Source organism: Odocoileus virginianus, chromosome 31, assembly GCF_023699985.2.
Source record: "Odocoileus virginianus isolate 20LAN1187 ecotype Illinois chromosome 31, Ovbor_1.2, whole genome shotgun sequence".
Lineage (NCBI taxonomy): Eukaryota > Metazoa > Chordata > Mammalia > Artiodactyla > Cervidae > Odocoileus > Odocoileus virginianus.
In genome coordinates, this window is record NC_069704.1 from 12,210,987 (window position 1) to 12,226,477 (window position 15,491).

The 15,491-nt window shown below is 40.2% G+C and overlaps 1 protein-coding gene across 1 annotated transcript in view; it reads left to right on the forward strand.

Annotated features, from left to right (window-relative positions):
* SVEP1 (sushi, von Willebrand factor type A, EGF and pentraxin domain containing 1) overlaps positions 1–15,491 on the forward strand; it is a 193,990-nt gene that overhangs the window by 134,548 nt on the left and 43,951 nt on the right. The window contains exons 28-36 of the mRNA XM_070459306.1: positions 43–167; positions 1,342–1,465; positions 2,300–2,470; positions 4,116–4,289; positions 4,715–4,834; positions 6,709–6,885; positions 7,305–7,389; positions 8,496–8,687; positions 9,713–9,880. Coding sequence (XP_070315407.1) covers positions 43–167; positions 1,342–1,465; positions 2,300–2,470; positions 4,116–4,289; positions 4,715–4,834; positions 6,709–6,885; positions 7,305–7,389; positions 8,496–8,687; positions 9,713–9,880 — 1,336 coding nt within the window. The remainder of the gene's footprint in view (positions 1–42; positions 168–1,341; positions 1,466–2,299; positions 2,471–4,115; positions 4,290–4,714; positions 4,835–6,708; positions 6,886–7,304; positions 7,390–8,495; positions 8,688–9,712; positions 9,881–15,491) is intronic.

Sequence of the window (15,491 nt, forward strand, 5' to 3'; positions counted from 1 at the left end):
CCAGGCCACTCTTCTTCCTTTTTTCTTTCCTTTTCTCTTTAGGTGGTGGTTCATTGGTTCTTGGGCAAGAACAAGACACAAAAGGAGAGGGATTCAACCCAGCTGAGTCTTTTGTGGGCTCCATAAGCCAGCTCAACCTCTGGGACTATGTCCTGTCTCCACAGCAGGTCAATTCCATTTTCAGTGTATGACAGTAATGACATGCAAAGGTACAAACCTAGTACAAATGTGCACAGCCTAATGCTACCGTATCTATGCCACCGCTGAGTTTTCAGAAGTTACCGGCAGTATCATTTGCTGCTATGGTAGTAGACTAAGCGAGGCAGAGGTTATTTACAGTGTCTTGGTGATGTTTTATAATTTTATTGGACATGACTTTCATAAATCTTGTGATTTCAGAACTAGAAAGAATCATAGAGAAGAATATTCCCAATCCCTCTGACTCAAGAAGCAGAAATTTAGGGCTGGCACAAGATCACACATACAGAGTAACAGATGGGCTAGTGGTTAAAGCCAGCCTACAGTCCAATGGCCTGGGTTCAAGTTCCAGTTTCACCATGAGCTCACTCTGATGATTTTGAACATGTTACCCCATCTCTTTATGCTTCAGTTTTCAAATCTATTAAAGATAAACAAATAGAACTGCATAGTGGAGTTTTGGCAGAATGGAACAAAGTCCTACATACAAGATTGAGGTATCGTTTGTTACATAGTAAGGGTTTGACAGGCTTCCCCAGTAGCTCAGTGGTAAAGAACCCATCTGCCAATGCAGGAAACGTGGGTTCGATCCCTGAGTCAGAAAGATCCCCAAGAGAAGGAAATGGCAACCCACTCCAGTATTCTTGCCTGGGAAATCCCATGGACGGAGGAGCCTGGCAGGCTGCAGTCCATGGGGTTGCAAAGAGTTGGATACAACTTAGTGACTAAACAATAGCAAAAGTGCTTGATAGATGCTTACTCTTACTATTATTGTGGAGGAACTTGCCTGAACCTCAGCTTTCTCGCCTCCAGATCAGACATAGGAGGCCAGAGAGGAAGCGCCCCTACAACACCTTGACAAACTGCAGAATTTTAGACGAGAAATTCTATATGTAGAATTTCAGAATTTCCAGTGACTATGAAATATTTGGTAAAGGGAATGGTGGGGGAGGAGGGGAGAGAGAGAAAAGGAAGAGAACTTTCCTTTGCCCCTGAAATCACACCCTACATCCAAAACTCTGCTTCCCACCCCCTGCCCCTCACAAGTATGTGAATGTTCTCAGCAGGACCAGATTACGATATAATAACTCTCTTCCAGAAGCAAGTGAGGTTTGTCTAAAAGATGCATTTGTAAATTTTCAGGTGAAATCGCTGGCCACCTCATGCCCAGAGGAACTCAGTAAAGGAAACGTGCTAGCCTGGCCTGATTTCCTGTCGGGAATTGTGGGGAGAGTGAAGATCAATCCGAAGAGCATATTCTGTTCGGGTTAGCTTCCTTCTTCTTTAGACTCTGCTGTCTCTTGATTACTTGGGGATTTTCTAGCAAAAGGAGACATTTGATTCTCTACTGGTCAAATAGTGTGTGCTTGTCAGTTTACCTAATAATTCATGTTTAGCCTACTTTATCTAAAGGGTCTGTTATTTTTTAATACTTAAATACACAATACTGCACAAAACACTGCTCAAAATAATTGTGCAGGAAATTGAACAAAGGTAAAATAAGGAAAATAGGATGAGCAGAGGGATACGGTTAATTTTTTTAAATGCCCATCGAAGTCCTGTCCCCCAGTTTGAGATGGGGTACTCTCTTGGCTCTGTAATTCCTAGCCATCATCCATGTGCAGGTAGCACAGAGGGGAAAGAAATAGATATAATAATATATAATAGATATTATATATATATAATAATATAATAATAATATATATACTGAGTTGTTAAACTCTGCCCTCTGGTCCCAGCTCCCTTCTAAAATTCAATATATAATATTTAAAGAAGTTTCTGAAGATATCCTAGAATTCATGGCTTTTGTTAACTCATAAGGACATTTTATTAATTCTGAAATACTATTTGTAATTCAAAAATACCATTTTCCTTAAAAATATTCAGCAGACTTCTGCTGAAAGAGGAAAAGTTGTTTGTTGACTCCAGTAGTTTTTTTCTAGAAATTTTGCATGCCAGAGATCTGGTTACACGTTATCTTGTTTTAGTATCAATAGAGTGGCTCTCAAATGCTGGTACAATATATGATTTGAAACCCTTAACCTAATGATGTTGCCTGTGTGTTTCTGATAAGCTCTGAACCAGTGTTCTTTGCCCTCAGATTGCCCATCTTTAGAAGGATCGGTACCTCATCTGCGAACTGCATCAAGAGATGTAAAGCCAGGCTCCAAAATCAGTCTGTACTGTGATCCAGGCTTCCAGATGGTCGGGAACTCTGTGCAGTATTGCCTGAATCAAGGACAGTGGACACAACCACTGCCTCGCTGTGAACGTGAGCAGCCTTTGTTGAAAGCATTTCAGTAGCTCTTGAAAATTAGTGGAACCCTAAGAACACTTTTTGAGGAATGCTAGATAAAAGCGGAGTGCTTCTTAACAGCCAATATAGCAGATACTCATTACTTTCTTTGTGTAATGAAGTGTGCTGGGCACCATGAGGGAGGTGGGAGATGAGGATGCAGAGAGCCCACACCTGTGAAGGCACCCAAGTGGCCCAAGGAAATGAATGGAGGGAAAGACAGGTGTGAAGCCTGGAGCCCAGAGGGAGATGGGTCGTTGCTGGGTGGGAAAACAGGACTATATCTCTTTAAGTTGGATGCACCCATTCATTCATTTATTCAACAATTTTGAAAGTACCTAGTATGTGCTAGTGGAGAAGGCAATGGCACCCCACTCCAATACTCTTGCCTGGAAGATCCCATGGACGGAGGAGCCTGGTAGGCTACGGTCCATGGGGCCGCGAAGAGTCGCACACGACTGAGAGACTTCACTTTCACTTTTCACTTTCATGCATTGCAGAAGGAAATGGGGACCCACTCCAGTGCTCTTGCCTGGAGGATCCCAGGGACGGGGGAGCCTGGTGGGCTGCTGTCTATGGGGTCGCACAGAGTTGGACACGACTGAAGCGACTTAGCAGCAGCAGCAGTATGTGCTAGACACTGAACTAAGTTCTGGAGATACAGCAGTTGGGGGAAGTCTGTCTCCTTGTGGAGTTTACATTGTGGTAGGAAAGGCAAGAAGTAAGAAGTAACATTATTTATTTATAGTAAGTAAGAACTGCAAAGGCCAGAAGTATAGGCTTTGAAGAAAACTAAAGCAGGGTGGTGGAGGTGGTTATGTCTAACTCTTGGGACCTGTGGGCTGTAGCCCTCCAGGCTCCTCTGTCCATGGGGTTTCCCAGGCAAGAATACTGGAGTGGGTTTCCATTTCCTTCTCCAGGGGATCTTCCCCACCCAGGGATCAAACCTGCGTCTCCTGCATTGGAAGCAGGTTCTACAGCGACTGAGTCACCAGGGGAAAAGCAGGATAGGGAGATATAAAGTGAGAGGGTTGGGTGGAAGCAGGACTGCTATTGTAGACGGGGTGATTGGGGAAGTTCCTTCAAAACATCTCTTTCCACCTGGTGCTTATTTATCTGTTTCATGTATCTCATCTCTGACTAGACAGTACACTTTGTAAGGCAGGGATTTTGTCTGCTTGGTTCAACCTAAGCACCCAGACAATGTCTAGCAGGTAGCAGGGTCGCCATAATTATTTTTTTTAGTATTTATTTATTTGGCTGTGTTGAGTCTTAGTTGTGACACTTTAGATCTTTACTTGCGGCATGTGGGATCTAGTTCCCTGACTAGGGATGGAACCCAGGCCCCCTTTTTTGGGACCGTGAAGTCTTAGCTATTGGATGACCAGGAAAGTCCCTCCATAATTATCTTTTAAATGAGTGAATTGCATGCCCATTGTGAGCCAGACACTGTGCTTGATGCTCTGGGCACAAGAGTGGCTGTAGCCTGCCACCACACCTATAGTATTCTCAGTGTAATGTTTGTGTGCATTGAAGAGTTCATGTTTAACTCAACTACAGGTTTAATATAAATAAGATGTCCATTGAGTATTTTGCTCCTAAGGTAATTGTCACATTCCAGGCATTAGTTGTGGGGTGCCACCCCCTTTGGAGAACGGCTTCTATTCAGCAGAGGACTTCCATGCTGGCAGCACAGTGACCTACCAGTGCAACAGCGGCTACTATTTGTTGGGCGATTCGAGGATGTTCTGTACGGATAATGGGAGCTGGAATGGCATTTCACCATCGTGTCTTGGTGAGATGAATCTTGGCAATTACTGCGTGCCTTTATTCTGACTCTGTGGGAGATAATTATCCCAAATTCCTGAGGCTCTTGCGGCGTGCCTTTGTTAATTTCATCTTGTCCTAGTCAGCTCTGGGCAAGCCATAGTGACAAAGCAGCTGTCCATGGACATGCCAAACATGTTTTAAATTTTTACCAGGCCCAATATAAGAATATCTTTTTCTTTCTTTCTTTCTCTTACTTATCCACCTATAAACTGTGGAAATAGCTTTTTTGTAGATCTGCAATATGATTATGACTATTACATCTAAACTTCATAAAAAATATATATAATGTGATGCATTAAGTGATACATAATGATTTAAAAGTAAAAACAAATGTTTGCTCCATAAGACAAATCCATCAGCCTTATGGCCTGTAAACGATCTCTATTTTAGATGTTGATGAATGTGCAGTTGGATCAGACTGTAGTGAGCACGCCTCCTGCCTGAATACAAATGGATCCTATGTCTGCTCATGTATCCCACCCTACACAGGAGATGGTAAAAACTGTGCAGGTAACTAGGCTATGTGTAATTGAGAAGTCTCTTTCAACTTTTTAATTCAAGTATATAGTTTAAATGTATGTCATATAAAAATAAGACAGTATTTTCAACTTCAAAGGGGATATGGAGAAGAAAAGTCATCTTTAAAAAGATACTTAGAGAAAGACAAATACATGATATCCCTTACATGTGAAATCTAAAAAAAAATGACACACATTACCTTATTTAGAAAACAGCAGCAGACTCACAGACATACAAAACACACTTATGGTTATCAAAGGGGAATGTGGAGGGAGGGATAAATTAGGAATTTGGGATTAGCATATACACAGTATAAATGCTATATGTAAAATAGATAATCAAAGGACCTATTGTATAACACAGGGAGCTATATTCAATATCGTATAATTATGTGTAATGGAAAAGAATCTGAAAAAGAATCAATATATGTATAAGTGAATCATTTTGCTGTACATCTGAAGCTAACACAACATTATAAAATCAACTTATACTTCAGTAAAAAGTGTTTAAAGATAGACAAAGCAACAGTTGGAGGTGCTTTAAACTAGCACTGTGCTTTTCCTAACTTCACAAATTCTCGCATCCAAGTACTAACCAGGCCTGATCCTGCTCAGCTTCTGAGATTATCAGACGAGATCTGGCACGGTCAGGGTGGTGTGGCCATAGATCCCAATTTCTGAAAAACAAAACTGAGAGCCAACTTTATCACCTGACTGTTGAAGAAATGTCTCCATAATAGAAGAATAATAGAGTGAATCTAGAAGTATAAGCGGTGGCCCCTGCTGCCTTCAGGCAGAGCAAAGAGGTTACTTCATCACCTCTTCTCTTTCAGAATCTTTCCTCTGCCTCAGCCACACAGAATCATTGGGAAAAAATAGACATCTTGCCTTACCACTTGCTTTACCTGTATTTTGTGGTAAGGTCGATAATACTCACCCCATCAGTGTCTTTCTATACTAATTGTGAGAAAGCAGCTACTTGAAAAATTAGAACTTAATGAGGAATTCTCAAAATCAGTCTTATAATTGCATTTACTTTTTGCGAGTGTTCCATGTAAAGTCCAAGAGATCTTCAGAAAGATTGAATCAGTGTATCTCCCTTTTTTGAGAATTTCAGTGTTCATTTGGTCCCATTGTTCGACTCTAGCCCTAAATCTCCCTTTCTATAATCCCCCTTCCTAGAAGGGGTGACTGACCCTGGATTTGCACACAGCAGCCTTATGATCTGGGGGCTGTTTGAAAGGGGAGGTGGGGAACTTCCCCCCAGTGTGCTTTGCGGCTGCCTCTGTATCATCTTGAGAGAAAGTCAGTTGCACTTAAAAAGTGGTCTTTTCACTGGAAAAGACCCTGATGCTGGGAAAGGTTGAAGGCAGGAGGAGAAGGGGACGACAGAGGACAAGATGGTTGGATGGCATCACTGACTCAAAGGACATGAGTTTGAGCAAGTTCCAGGGGATGGTGAAGGACAGGGAAGCCTGGCGTGCTGCAGTCCATGGGATTGCAAAGAGCTGGACATGACTGAGCGGCTGACCAACAACAGATGAGGTTGGGAGGAGCAGGGGCTGAAGCCCTTCTGAGCCATGCCCTGGCACCACCACCAGTTCCTCCCTAAACAGCTTCCTTTGGGGACAGAGACATTTTGTTTCTTTTTCTTATTCATTGCTGTTTCAAAATACTGTTTTTCAAATGCCTATTAAATGATCTGGTCTGTCCTTGGAATTCATGCCTTTCCCTTCAGAAGTTTTTCCTCCCCCCTTCAAGATTTAATTGGTACCTTAACTTCAGTGGAATTCTTTTGCTATGAGACCTCATGTGGTTATGTGAAAGACCCTGTTGACCCACAAAAACTGTTTTCTCTCTTTCAAGAACCTATAAAATGTAAGACTCCCGGAAATCCAGAAAATGGCCACTCTTCTGGGGAGACTTATACCGTGGGTGCCGAGGTCACATTTTCATGTGAAGAAGGGTACCAGCTGGTGGGGGCGGCCAGGCTCACATGTTTGGAGTCTGGAGAATGGAGTCATCTGATACCATATTGTGAAGGTATGTTGAGTAAGCTCCCCCCTGCGTATGGTGTACAGCAGTGCTAGAAAGTCAGGGTGGAGAAATACCAAGTGTGGTCCCAATATTTTTTATATTTAAAGCCCAATATTGGACTGAATGTATTTTTTAAAGATTTTTTTGATGTGGACCGTTTTTAAAGTCTTTACTGAATTTTTTCCAGCTTTCTTTCTATTGTTCATGTTCTGGTTTTTTGGCCACAAGGCATGTACATCATAGCTCCCTGACCAGGGATCAAACCCACACCCCCTGCATTGGAAGGCAGAATCTGAACCACCAGACCACCAGGGAAGTCCCTAGGCTCATATTTAAACATGACCAGAGTCTTGGAGCTGCCCTTAAAGAGATTTTTACGCATACTGGCTATGAAAAGCAATGCCTGTTGGTTTTCCTTCTTTCAGCTGTTTCCTGTGCTGCACCAGCTATCCCAGAAAATGGTGACATTGATGGATCTGTATTTACCTATGGCAATAAAGTAATATATAGGTGAGTGTCTAAGATTAACACTGCATTGTAGATGTTATTGATAACATGCTGGCAGTCAAAAAATACTCGTAAAAAAAAAAAAGACAAAGTAATCCCAGAGGATGTTTTCAGATTAATATGGAATTAATTGAATTCTATATTTGGGCTTGGATCCAAAGCTCCAGTTTATGACCAAAAATATTCATTAGCTTGTAGGGCCTTCTTTCATAGCATCTTAAGGATTTATTTTAGATAGGACCATTATCAAACCAGGAATTTTCTGTTTACCAGGAACAGACTCACAGACATGGAGAACAGGTGTGTAGTTATCCAAGGGGGAGGGGAGGAGAAGAAGGAAGGATTGAGAATTTGGGATTAGCCAGATGCAAACTACTATATATAGAATGGATAAACTATATCCATTATCCAATGGATAAACTATATATATATATGGAATGGATAAACAAGTTCTTCCCGTATAGCATAGGGAACTATATTCAATATACTATGATAAACTATAATGGAAAAGAATGTATGAAAGTGAAAAGTGAAAGTGAAGTCGCTTCAGTTGTGTCTCTTTGTGACCCCATAGACTGTAGCCTGCCAGGCTCCTCTGTCCGTGGGATTTTCTGGGCAAGGATACTGGAGTGGGGTGCCATTTCCTTCTCCAGGGGATCTTCCCGACCCAGGGATTGAACGCGGGTCTCCCACACTGCAGGCAGACTCTTTACCATCTGAGCCACATATATATACGAATATGTAGAACTGAATGTGTACATGCATATAACTGAATCACTGTGCTGTGCAGTAGAAATTGGCATGACATTGTAAATCAACTGTACTTCAATTAAATTTTCAAGAGTGAATTTTCTGTTGGCAGATGCTAACTCATGACACAAACTGGAGGCAAGTCAAATGCTTAAATCCATCCTTCTCTTTATTACCCAGCAGGGTCCCTGTGGGCAAGATGCATAGTATTCAATGTTGAAAAAAAATTTATCAAAGCATTATTTCAGTAGGAAATAGTCTAGCAATATGTATAAAGTTTTAGTCTTTTTGGAGGTTTTGGTACAGATGAAATTATGCAAAGTGAATTCCATTCTGTCATTTTCTTTTATCTGCTTTAGGTGTAACAAAGGATATACTCTGGAGGGTGAGAAAGAATCATCGTGTCTTGCTAGTGGTTCTTGGAGTCATTCTCCTCCTGTGTGTGAACTGGTCAAGTGTTCTAGCCCCGAAGACATAAATCATGGGACCTATATTTTGAGTGGGCTTACCTATCTTTCTACTGCATCGTATTCATGTGAGAATGGATACAGGTACAGTCCTAGACAGCAGCCCAGCTTCCTATATACCCTGTTATTCATTATTTACTCAGTGGGTTTCACTTCCATGTGATTGGCTGGCTCTAAATACAAGTTTCTAAGTGTAAAAGATATTCTTAAACATGTTTGCTTCTTAAAGCTCAGCCTATAGTAAATGCTCAGGGAAATATTTCATCTAACTTTGAGAGCTCCAATTCAATACTATAAACATTTAGACACTAAACATGAAAGCAAAAAATGTTTATGAAGCATAACATAACACCTAATAAAATGCTTTGATGATTTTTTTTTTTGGTAAACAAAACATTGCATAGAATTTTGTTAAAAAATCATGTCAAGATAAGGGCCTGGATCTTTAATACTGTTAAGAGGTATTAATTGATTAATGTTGTGTGTGTGTGTGTGTGTGTGTGTGTGTGTTCAAAAAGAAGTGAAAGAGTCAGGCTGTGATCAAAAACTTGGCTAACAGATCAACTGAACGGAAAATGGAGTGAGTTGTACAATCAAAATCTGGTTAGCAAGTGAGGCTGGGTAAACCATGCCATAGAACTCCTAGGTTTTTAAATTCAAAGGCAGCCCAGAGGTCAGAGTGATGAACAACACTGTTCAGATGCCCAGGCTCATAGCAAGGATGGTGCCCTTTGATTTGAATTACTCTGACTTCCTGGGTGTCTGTCTCCCTTATCACTGGACCTTAACCAGCCTAATACTGCTTCTCATCCAAGTGATCTGCTAATCACAAGGTTTGGAGCACCTGACAAGATCACCAAAGAGCACATTAAACCATTGTATTTTATACCCCAGTTGTTGCTATGTTGTTTTAGCCTACTCATAGTTTTAAATGAATCTACAGCCAAACTCAGATTTCCTTTGTTTTTATATAAAACAATAAAATAGAAAGAAAGCTCACGCGTTAAAATTCCCAAGTGGCCCCTGTTCTCTGCTAAGTCCTTCCTAGTTCACCTCTAGAGCAGTAAGTCAATAGCCAGTGAAAGAAGCGGCACCTTTCTTTCCTGTAGTTTGCAGGGCCCTTCAGTCATTGAATGCTCGGCCTCTGGCAGCTGGGACAGAGCGCCACCTACCTGCCGTCTGGTCTCCTGCGGCGAGCCGCCGGCCATCAAAGATGCTGTCACCACCGGGAGTAACTTCACCTTCGGGAACACTGTCACTTACGCTTGCAGAGAAGGGTGAGTAAACCCGGGGAAGGGAAGGCTTATTGGGAGAGGGTGGTCCCAACTGCAGATGGACTCCATTGAACACTAAATTAAATTTCCTGGCAGCCAAAGCCAGAGAGAGCTTGGTATTCTTTTCTTGTACCAAAGGGAGCATATTCTCCTGTAAAAATAGTGTTTTCCTGGAATTAAAGTAATTTATCCAGTTGGGCCTTGAATAATGGACATTGGGCAGTACAGTGGAAAGCATTAGATATTTTAGTTACAGATGCAAAAAGCACATTTAAATAAGCATTGGTGCCTTGTCCCCTGCAAAACCAAAGGTAACACTTTAGGTCACAGCACTAAGATGCCACGTCTGCATGAAAAACAAAAGATAATAGAGTTCAGATTTTTACATTTTTGCTGGTCTCATTTTGTTTAGAGATGTAAGCAAATAGGAAGCAGTTTACAAAGTGCTTTCCTACTCCTTGTCTCATTTTACCCCCACAGAAGCCATGTAGGACACAGAAAGAAAAGGTTCCCTCTGGGACAGTGATGTGCCCAAGGTCTCAGGCAAGCAGTAAAGCATTGAAGGATGATTCAGTCCCAGATCATCTGGCGTTTAATTGCTCATTTTTTCACGTGCTTCCTCAGTAAATGGTTTAGCAGTGACAGTTGATAGCGTTCACACTCCAGATTTACAGTTGCTTTTCACCCAATTGTAACAAAGAACAGCAGAGGCGTTGCCGTTTTCTGGTGTGTGTCTCAGTTCGGTCATTTGCTTACTGTGTAGCCTGGAGAAAATGGTATAACCTCTTTGTGCTTTTTCTACAAGTTCATTAAAGGGTCGTACTCCTTATGGCCATTGTGAGGATTAAAACTATATAAGGCATGGACTAGCCAGAAGACGATATCTCAACAAACTCTGCCATTATTATGATGTCAGAAGAGAGGACAGTTTCTAGAACATGAATGTTGAAGTTCTTGTCACTTAGGTAAAAAGACCATCCCACTAATACGGGCCGCCAGAAGGTGGCGACAACATTTTCTTGCAAAAAGCTCTTGAGCGTCAAATACTCAAATAGTTGACAGAAATCCCAGATCTTAACATCACTTAACGCTTGTTAAGTGGTCTTAACACTTAACAAGTGAAAAAAAAGAAATCTTGAATGTTAAAATGTCAGTGTAGGAATTAGCTTTTCAAAACTTATTTTATTAAAGTATAGTTGATTTACAATGTTGTGTTAATTTGTAGAAGTTAACTTTTGATGGCCTCATCTCTCCCCTGTGGATTGACTCATTTAAAAACTGCTTCCTAATGAACTGCATAGTACTATATAAGATTAGTTATTTAAATGTTTGTGAAATCTTTTCAAATATAAATGTTTCAAATAATAACTAGATACTGACTACTTCTGGGTTTTTTTCTGATTACAAAAGTAATCTATTACCACTATGTAAAACTAGAAAATAAAAATGTATTTTTTAAATTGCCCAAAGATAAACACTGGTAATATTTTACTATATTTATTTATTTATTTACTATATTTATTTATTTATTATATTTACTATATCTCCTGCCAGAACTTTGTCTTCACATATAGTTTTAAAGTTCATCTCTTATAAAAATTCCCATATTTTCTTTTTTTTCTGTATAAATCATTCATTTGTATCATAAGAAGAGTTCTGTATTTGCCTAATGTTAAGTCTATACATTATGGGGAAAAAAAAGGATTTATTAAAAAACGAACTAAAGATAACATTGAAAATGGTGGTAAATCCCAGCCTTTGTAGAGGGTTTTGCATTCTTCAGAGGAGTTTGCTGTGAATTATCCCAGGTGTTCTCTTCCACAAGGAGGGGGTTTTGGCCGGAGAAATATTATTCCCATTTTATAGTTAAAACAGAAGGTTTGGGGGCCATACTGTCATACAGACTCCTTCAGCTCTGAGCAAGTAGACACTCTGTGGGAGCTTTCTTCTCATTGGAAAGATGGAAACCAAGTCTGTCCACCTAAATGAAATAGCTGTTAAAGGGCAGGAGGCCGTTTTTATTAGAGTGCTTTATGTATGCAAGACATGCTATGGCTTTATCAGTATTTTCTGTATCGTTGCTGGGCATCCCTAGTGTCTCAGTGGTAAAGAATCTCCCTGCAGTGCAGGAGATGCCGGTTTACACCCTGAATCGGGAAGATACCCCAGAGAAGGAAATGCAACCCACTCCAGATTCTTGCCTGGAAAATCCTGTGGCCACAGGAGCCTGGTGAGATACAGTCCATGGGGTTGCAAGAGTTGGACACAGCTGAACACGCATGCACCTATCATCATCATTACGTAAAGAGATGATATTTTAATATAAGGGAACCTATCTTAACCAAATTAGTAGAAAGTACACGCAGTCACAAATCACTACCACCCATGTTTTTTTTCTAAAAGAAAAAAATATTAATAGCTATTAAGAGATAGCTTCACGTTTTTGAAAGTAAAATTTGATGAGAGGAAGAACAGTTTTGCCACTTGACATACATTTACTCATCTTTAGAGTGTTATGAGGATGGCCAGACTGGAGACCTTCTGTCTTATTCCTTTTTTTCTGGGCAAATGTCTAATGAAACATTTAAATATACAAAAGAGCACAGAGCCCAAATAATCTCTATTAAAATTACCTGTGTGTCTACTGCTGAGATAAAAGAGCATGTTAAAATTTGGCCATAGTTATTGTAGATTTCTTTTTATAAAAAGAAATACAATATTACAGAGATAACTGTAAGCCATTCTCACCACCTACTCTTTCCAAAGTAAATATATATTTTTCTGTATTATATATTAAAGTGAAAGTGAAAAGTCGCTCAGTTGTGTCCGACTCTTTGCGACCCCATGGACTGTAGCCCACCAGGCTCCTCAGTCCATGGAATTTTCCAGAAAAGAGTACTGGAGTGGGTTGCCATTTCCTTCTCCAATTATATATGAAGGTCCTCGTAAATATTCTGTTAATTTATGTGTTTTAATTTTTGTATATTTTGCTTCATATTCAGAGTATCATTTTGAAGCTTGATTTTCATTTAGCATCATGTTTTTTATATTTATTGATACATTGGAAAAATCCCTGATGCTGGGAAAGATTGACGCTATTAGAGAAGGGGGCAGTAGAGAATGAGATGGTTAGATAGTATCACCTACTCAATGGACATGAATTTGGGCAAACTCTGAGAGATATTGAAGGACAGGCAAGCCTGGCATGCTGCATAGTCCATGGGGTTGAAAAGAGACACGACTTAGAAGCTGAGCCTAATATATAACTATTGATACATGTAAATCAACAGAATTCATTTTAATTGCAGGATTAATTTTAATTTCCTTGTAAGAATGAGCAATCTCTAAATTACCCATTTCCCTACTGGTAGAGGGTTAATTGATTTCCACTTTATTTCCTGACACAACAGTGCTGATGTAAACATCTTTGTACATGTCTCCTGGTCCCTAGAAGGAAGTATACCTCTCATACTAAGAGTTGGAATTATTGGGTCATGGAAATTGCTTTTTCCATCCCCCTGCTTCCTTTTGGGTTTAATGCTTCTACTTCCTGAAGTACGTCCGTTATATTCTTCTTTTGGCATATACTTCAGACAATCTTTGTCTGAAAATAATAGTATTTTACCCTTGCTCTTGAATTATAATTTAGCTGGGTATACATGCGTGCATGCTAAATTGCTTTAGTCATGTCCAACCCTTTGTGATCTATGGACTGTAGCTCACCAGGCTCCTCTATCCTTGGGATTCTCCAGGCAAGAACACTGGAATGGGTTGCCATTTCCTTCTCCAGGGGATTGTCCCTACCCAGGGATCGAACCTGCATCTCTTACATCTCCTGCATTGGCAGGCATGTTCCTTACTTCTTGCGCCACCTGGGAAGCCCCCAGCTGTGTATACAAGTCTACGTTAATAGTTTTCTTCCATAAACATTTTTGAAGATGTTATGCCATTGTCCCATGACTTCTAGTGTTTCTGTTGCAGGTTCCATCAGTCTAATTTATTCGTCCTTAATCAGGGGCAGTATTGCCCTTTAGGAGCATTAGACAAGGTCTGGAGATGTTTTTGATGTCCCAACTGAGGGAAAGATGCTATTAGCAGTGAGCGGATATACTCTGTGGATGCTGCTAAAACATACTACAATGCATAAGACAGACTCCCACAAAAAAGATTTGTCTGATCCAAAATGTCGGTAGTGCTGAGGTTGAGAGAATGGTTGAATTGCTCCTTTATACACAATGTGTTTTCCCTTTGATTTTTTTTTTTGTCTCTGTTGTTTTGGTGGTTCTCTGTGTTATGACTGAAGCTGCATTGATTGTCATTCATCTTGTTCAGGGCTCACTGTACTTCTTACATCTGAGGATTTGTGTCTTTCACCAGTTTTAGAATAAACTCTTTTTTACTTCACTCTTCTTCACTTTCACTTTTCTCTATCTCTAGATATATATTAGTTTAATTAGATATATACTAGAGCTTTTACTTCTGTTTTACATATTCATTTATCTGTCACATTTTCCATATTTTTAAACACTTGGGTTGCATTTGGGTAATTTCCTAATTTATATCTTCCATTTCACTAGTTTTTCTTTCTGCTGTCTATAATCTGCTTTTGAATGGTGTCCATTTAAAAAAAATTTTATTTCCTATATCTTTATTTTTAAAATTACTCTTTGTTTATTTTTCAAGTGTCCTTTCATGTAGTCTCTTCTTTTTAAATAGAATTCTGAGGCTTTTGTCTTTAATTATTTGAACAAATTTATTTCATATTATTTTTAAGATTCTAGACCACTTTTTCTTTTATCTCAATTTATTGGTGCCCTCATCTTGCTGTTCTGTCTACTGACCCATTCATGATGAAAAATATGCATGTGTTTTATAATTTTATATTGTATCCTTACAGTATTGGGGCTATGACAGTTCTTTAGTGGTCTGACTGTATAGACTATTTTTTCTACTGTGTACCCCAAGAATATCACCAACCAAAACCCAGTTTTACATTTATTTATCAGTTTGAAGGCTTTCCATATGAAATGATTGGTATAAAGTTGCTCAGTCATGTCCGACTCTGTGATCCCAGGAACTATATAGTCCATGGAATTCTCTAGGCCAGAATACTGGAGTGGGTAGCCTTTTCCTTCTCCAGGGGATCTTCCCAACCCAGGGATCAAACCCAGGTCTCCTGCATTGCAGGTGGATTCTTTACCAGCTGAGCCACAAGGGAAGCCCAAGAATACTGGAGTGGGTAGCCTAACCCTTCTCCAGTGGATCTTCCCGACCCAGGAATCAAACTGGGGTCTCCTGATTTGCAGGCCCATTCTTTACCAACTGAACTGTCAGGGAAGCCCGATTGGTATAAATCCTATCCTCAAATCCACATGAGATGCAGCCCTGGGTTCTGCTACCTTAGCTGGAACTTTTTTTCCTAACCAGATTCCCAGCAAGTGCAGGGATCTCACTTGTCATATCACTGGGCCTCAAGGTGCAAATTTTCTAGTGAACATCCTTTCACCGAATGTCCTTCCAGGACATAGAATCATACCAGCGGCTCAACTTTTACCCTCTACTTCAACTCCAAGGTTATATTTACTGCCCTTACTTCTTCCCTTTCCTGGCCAAC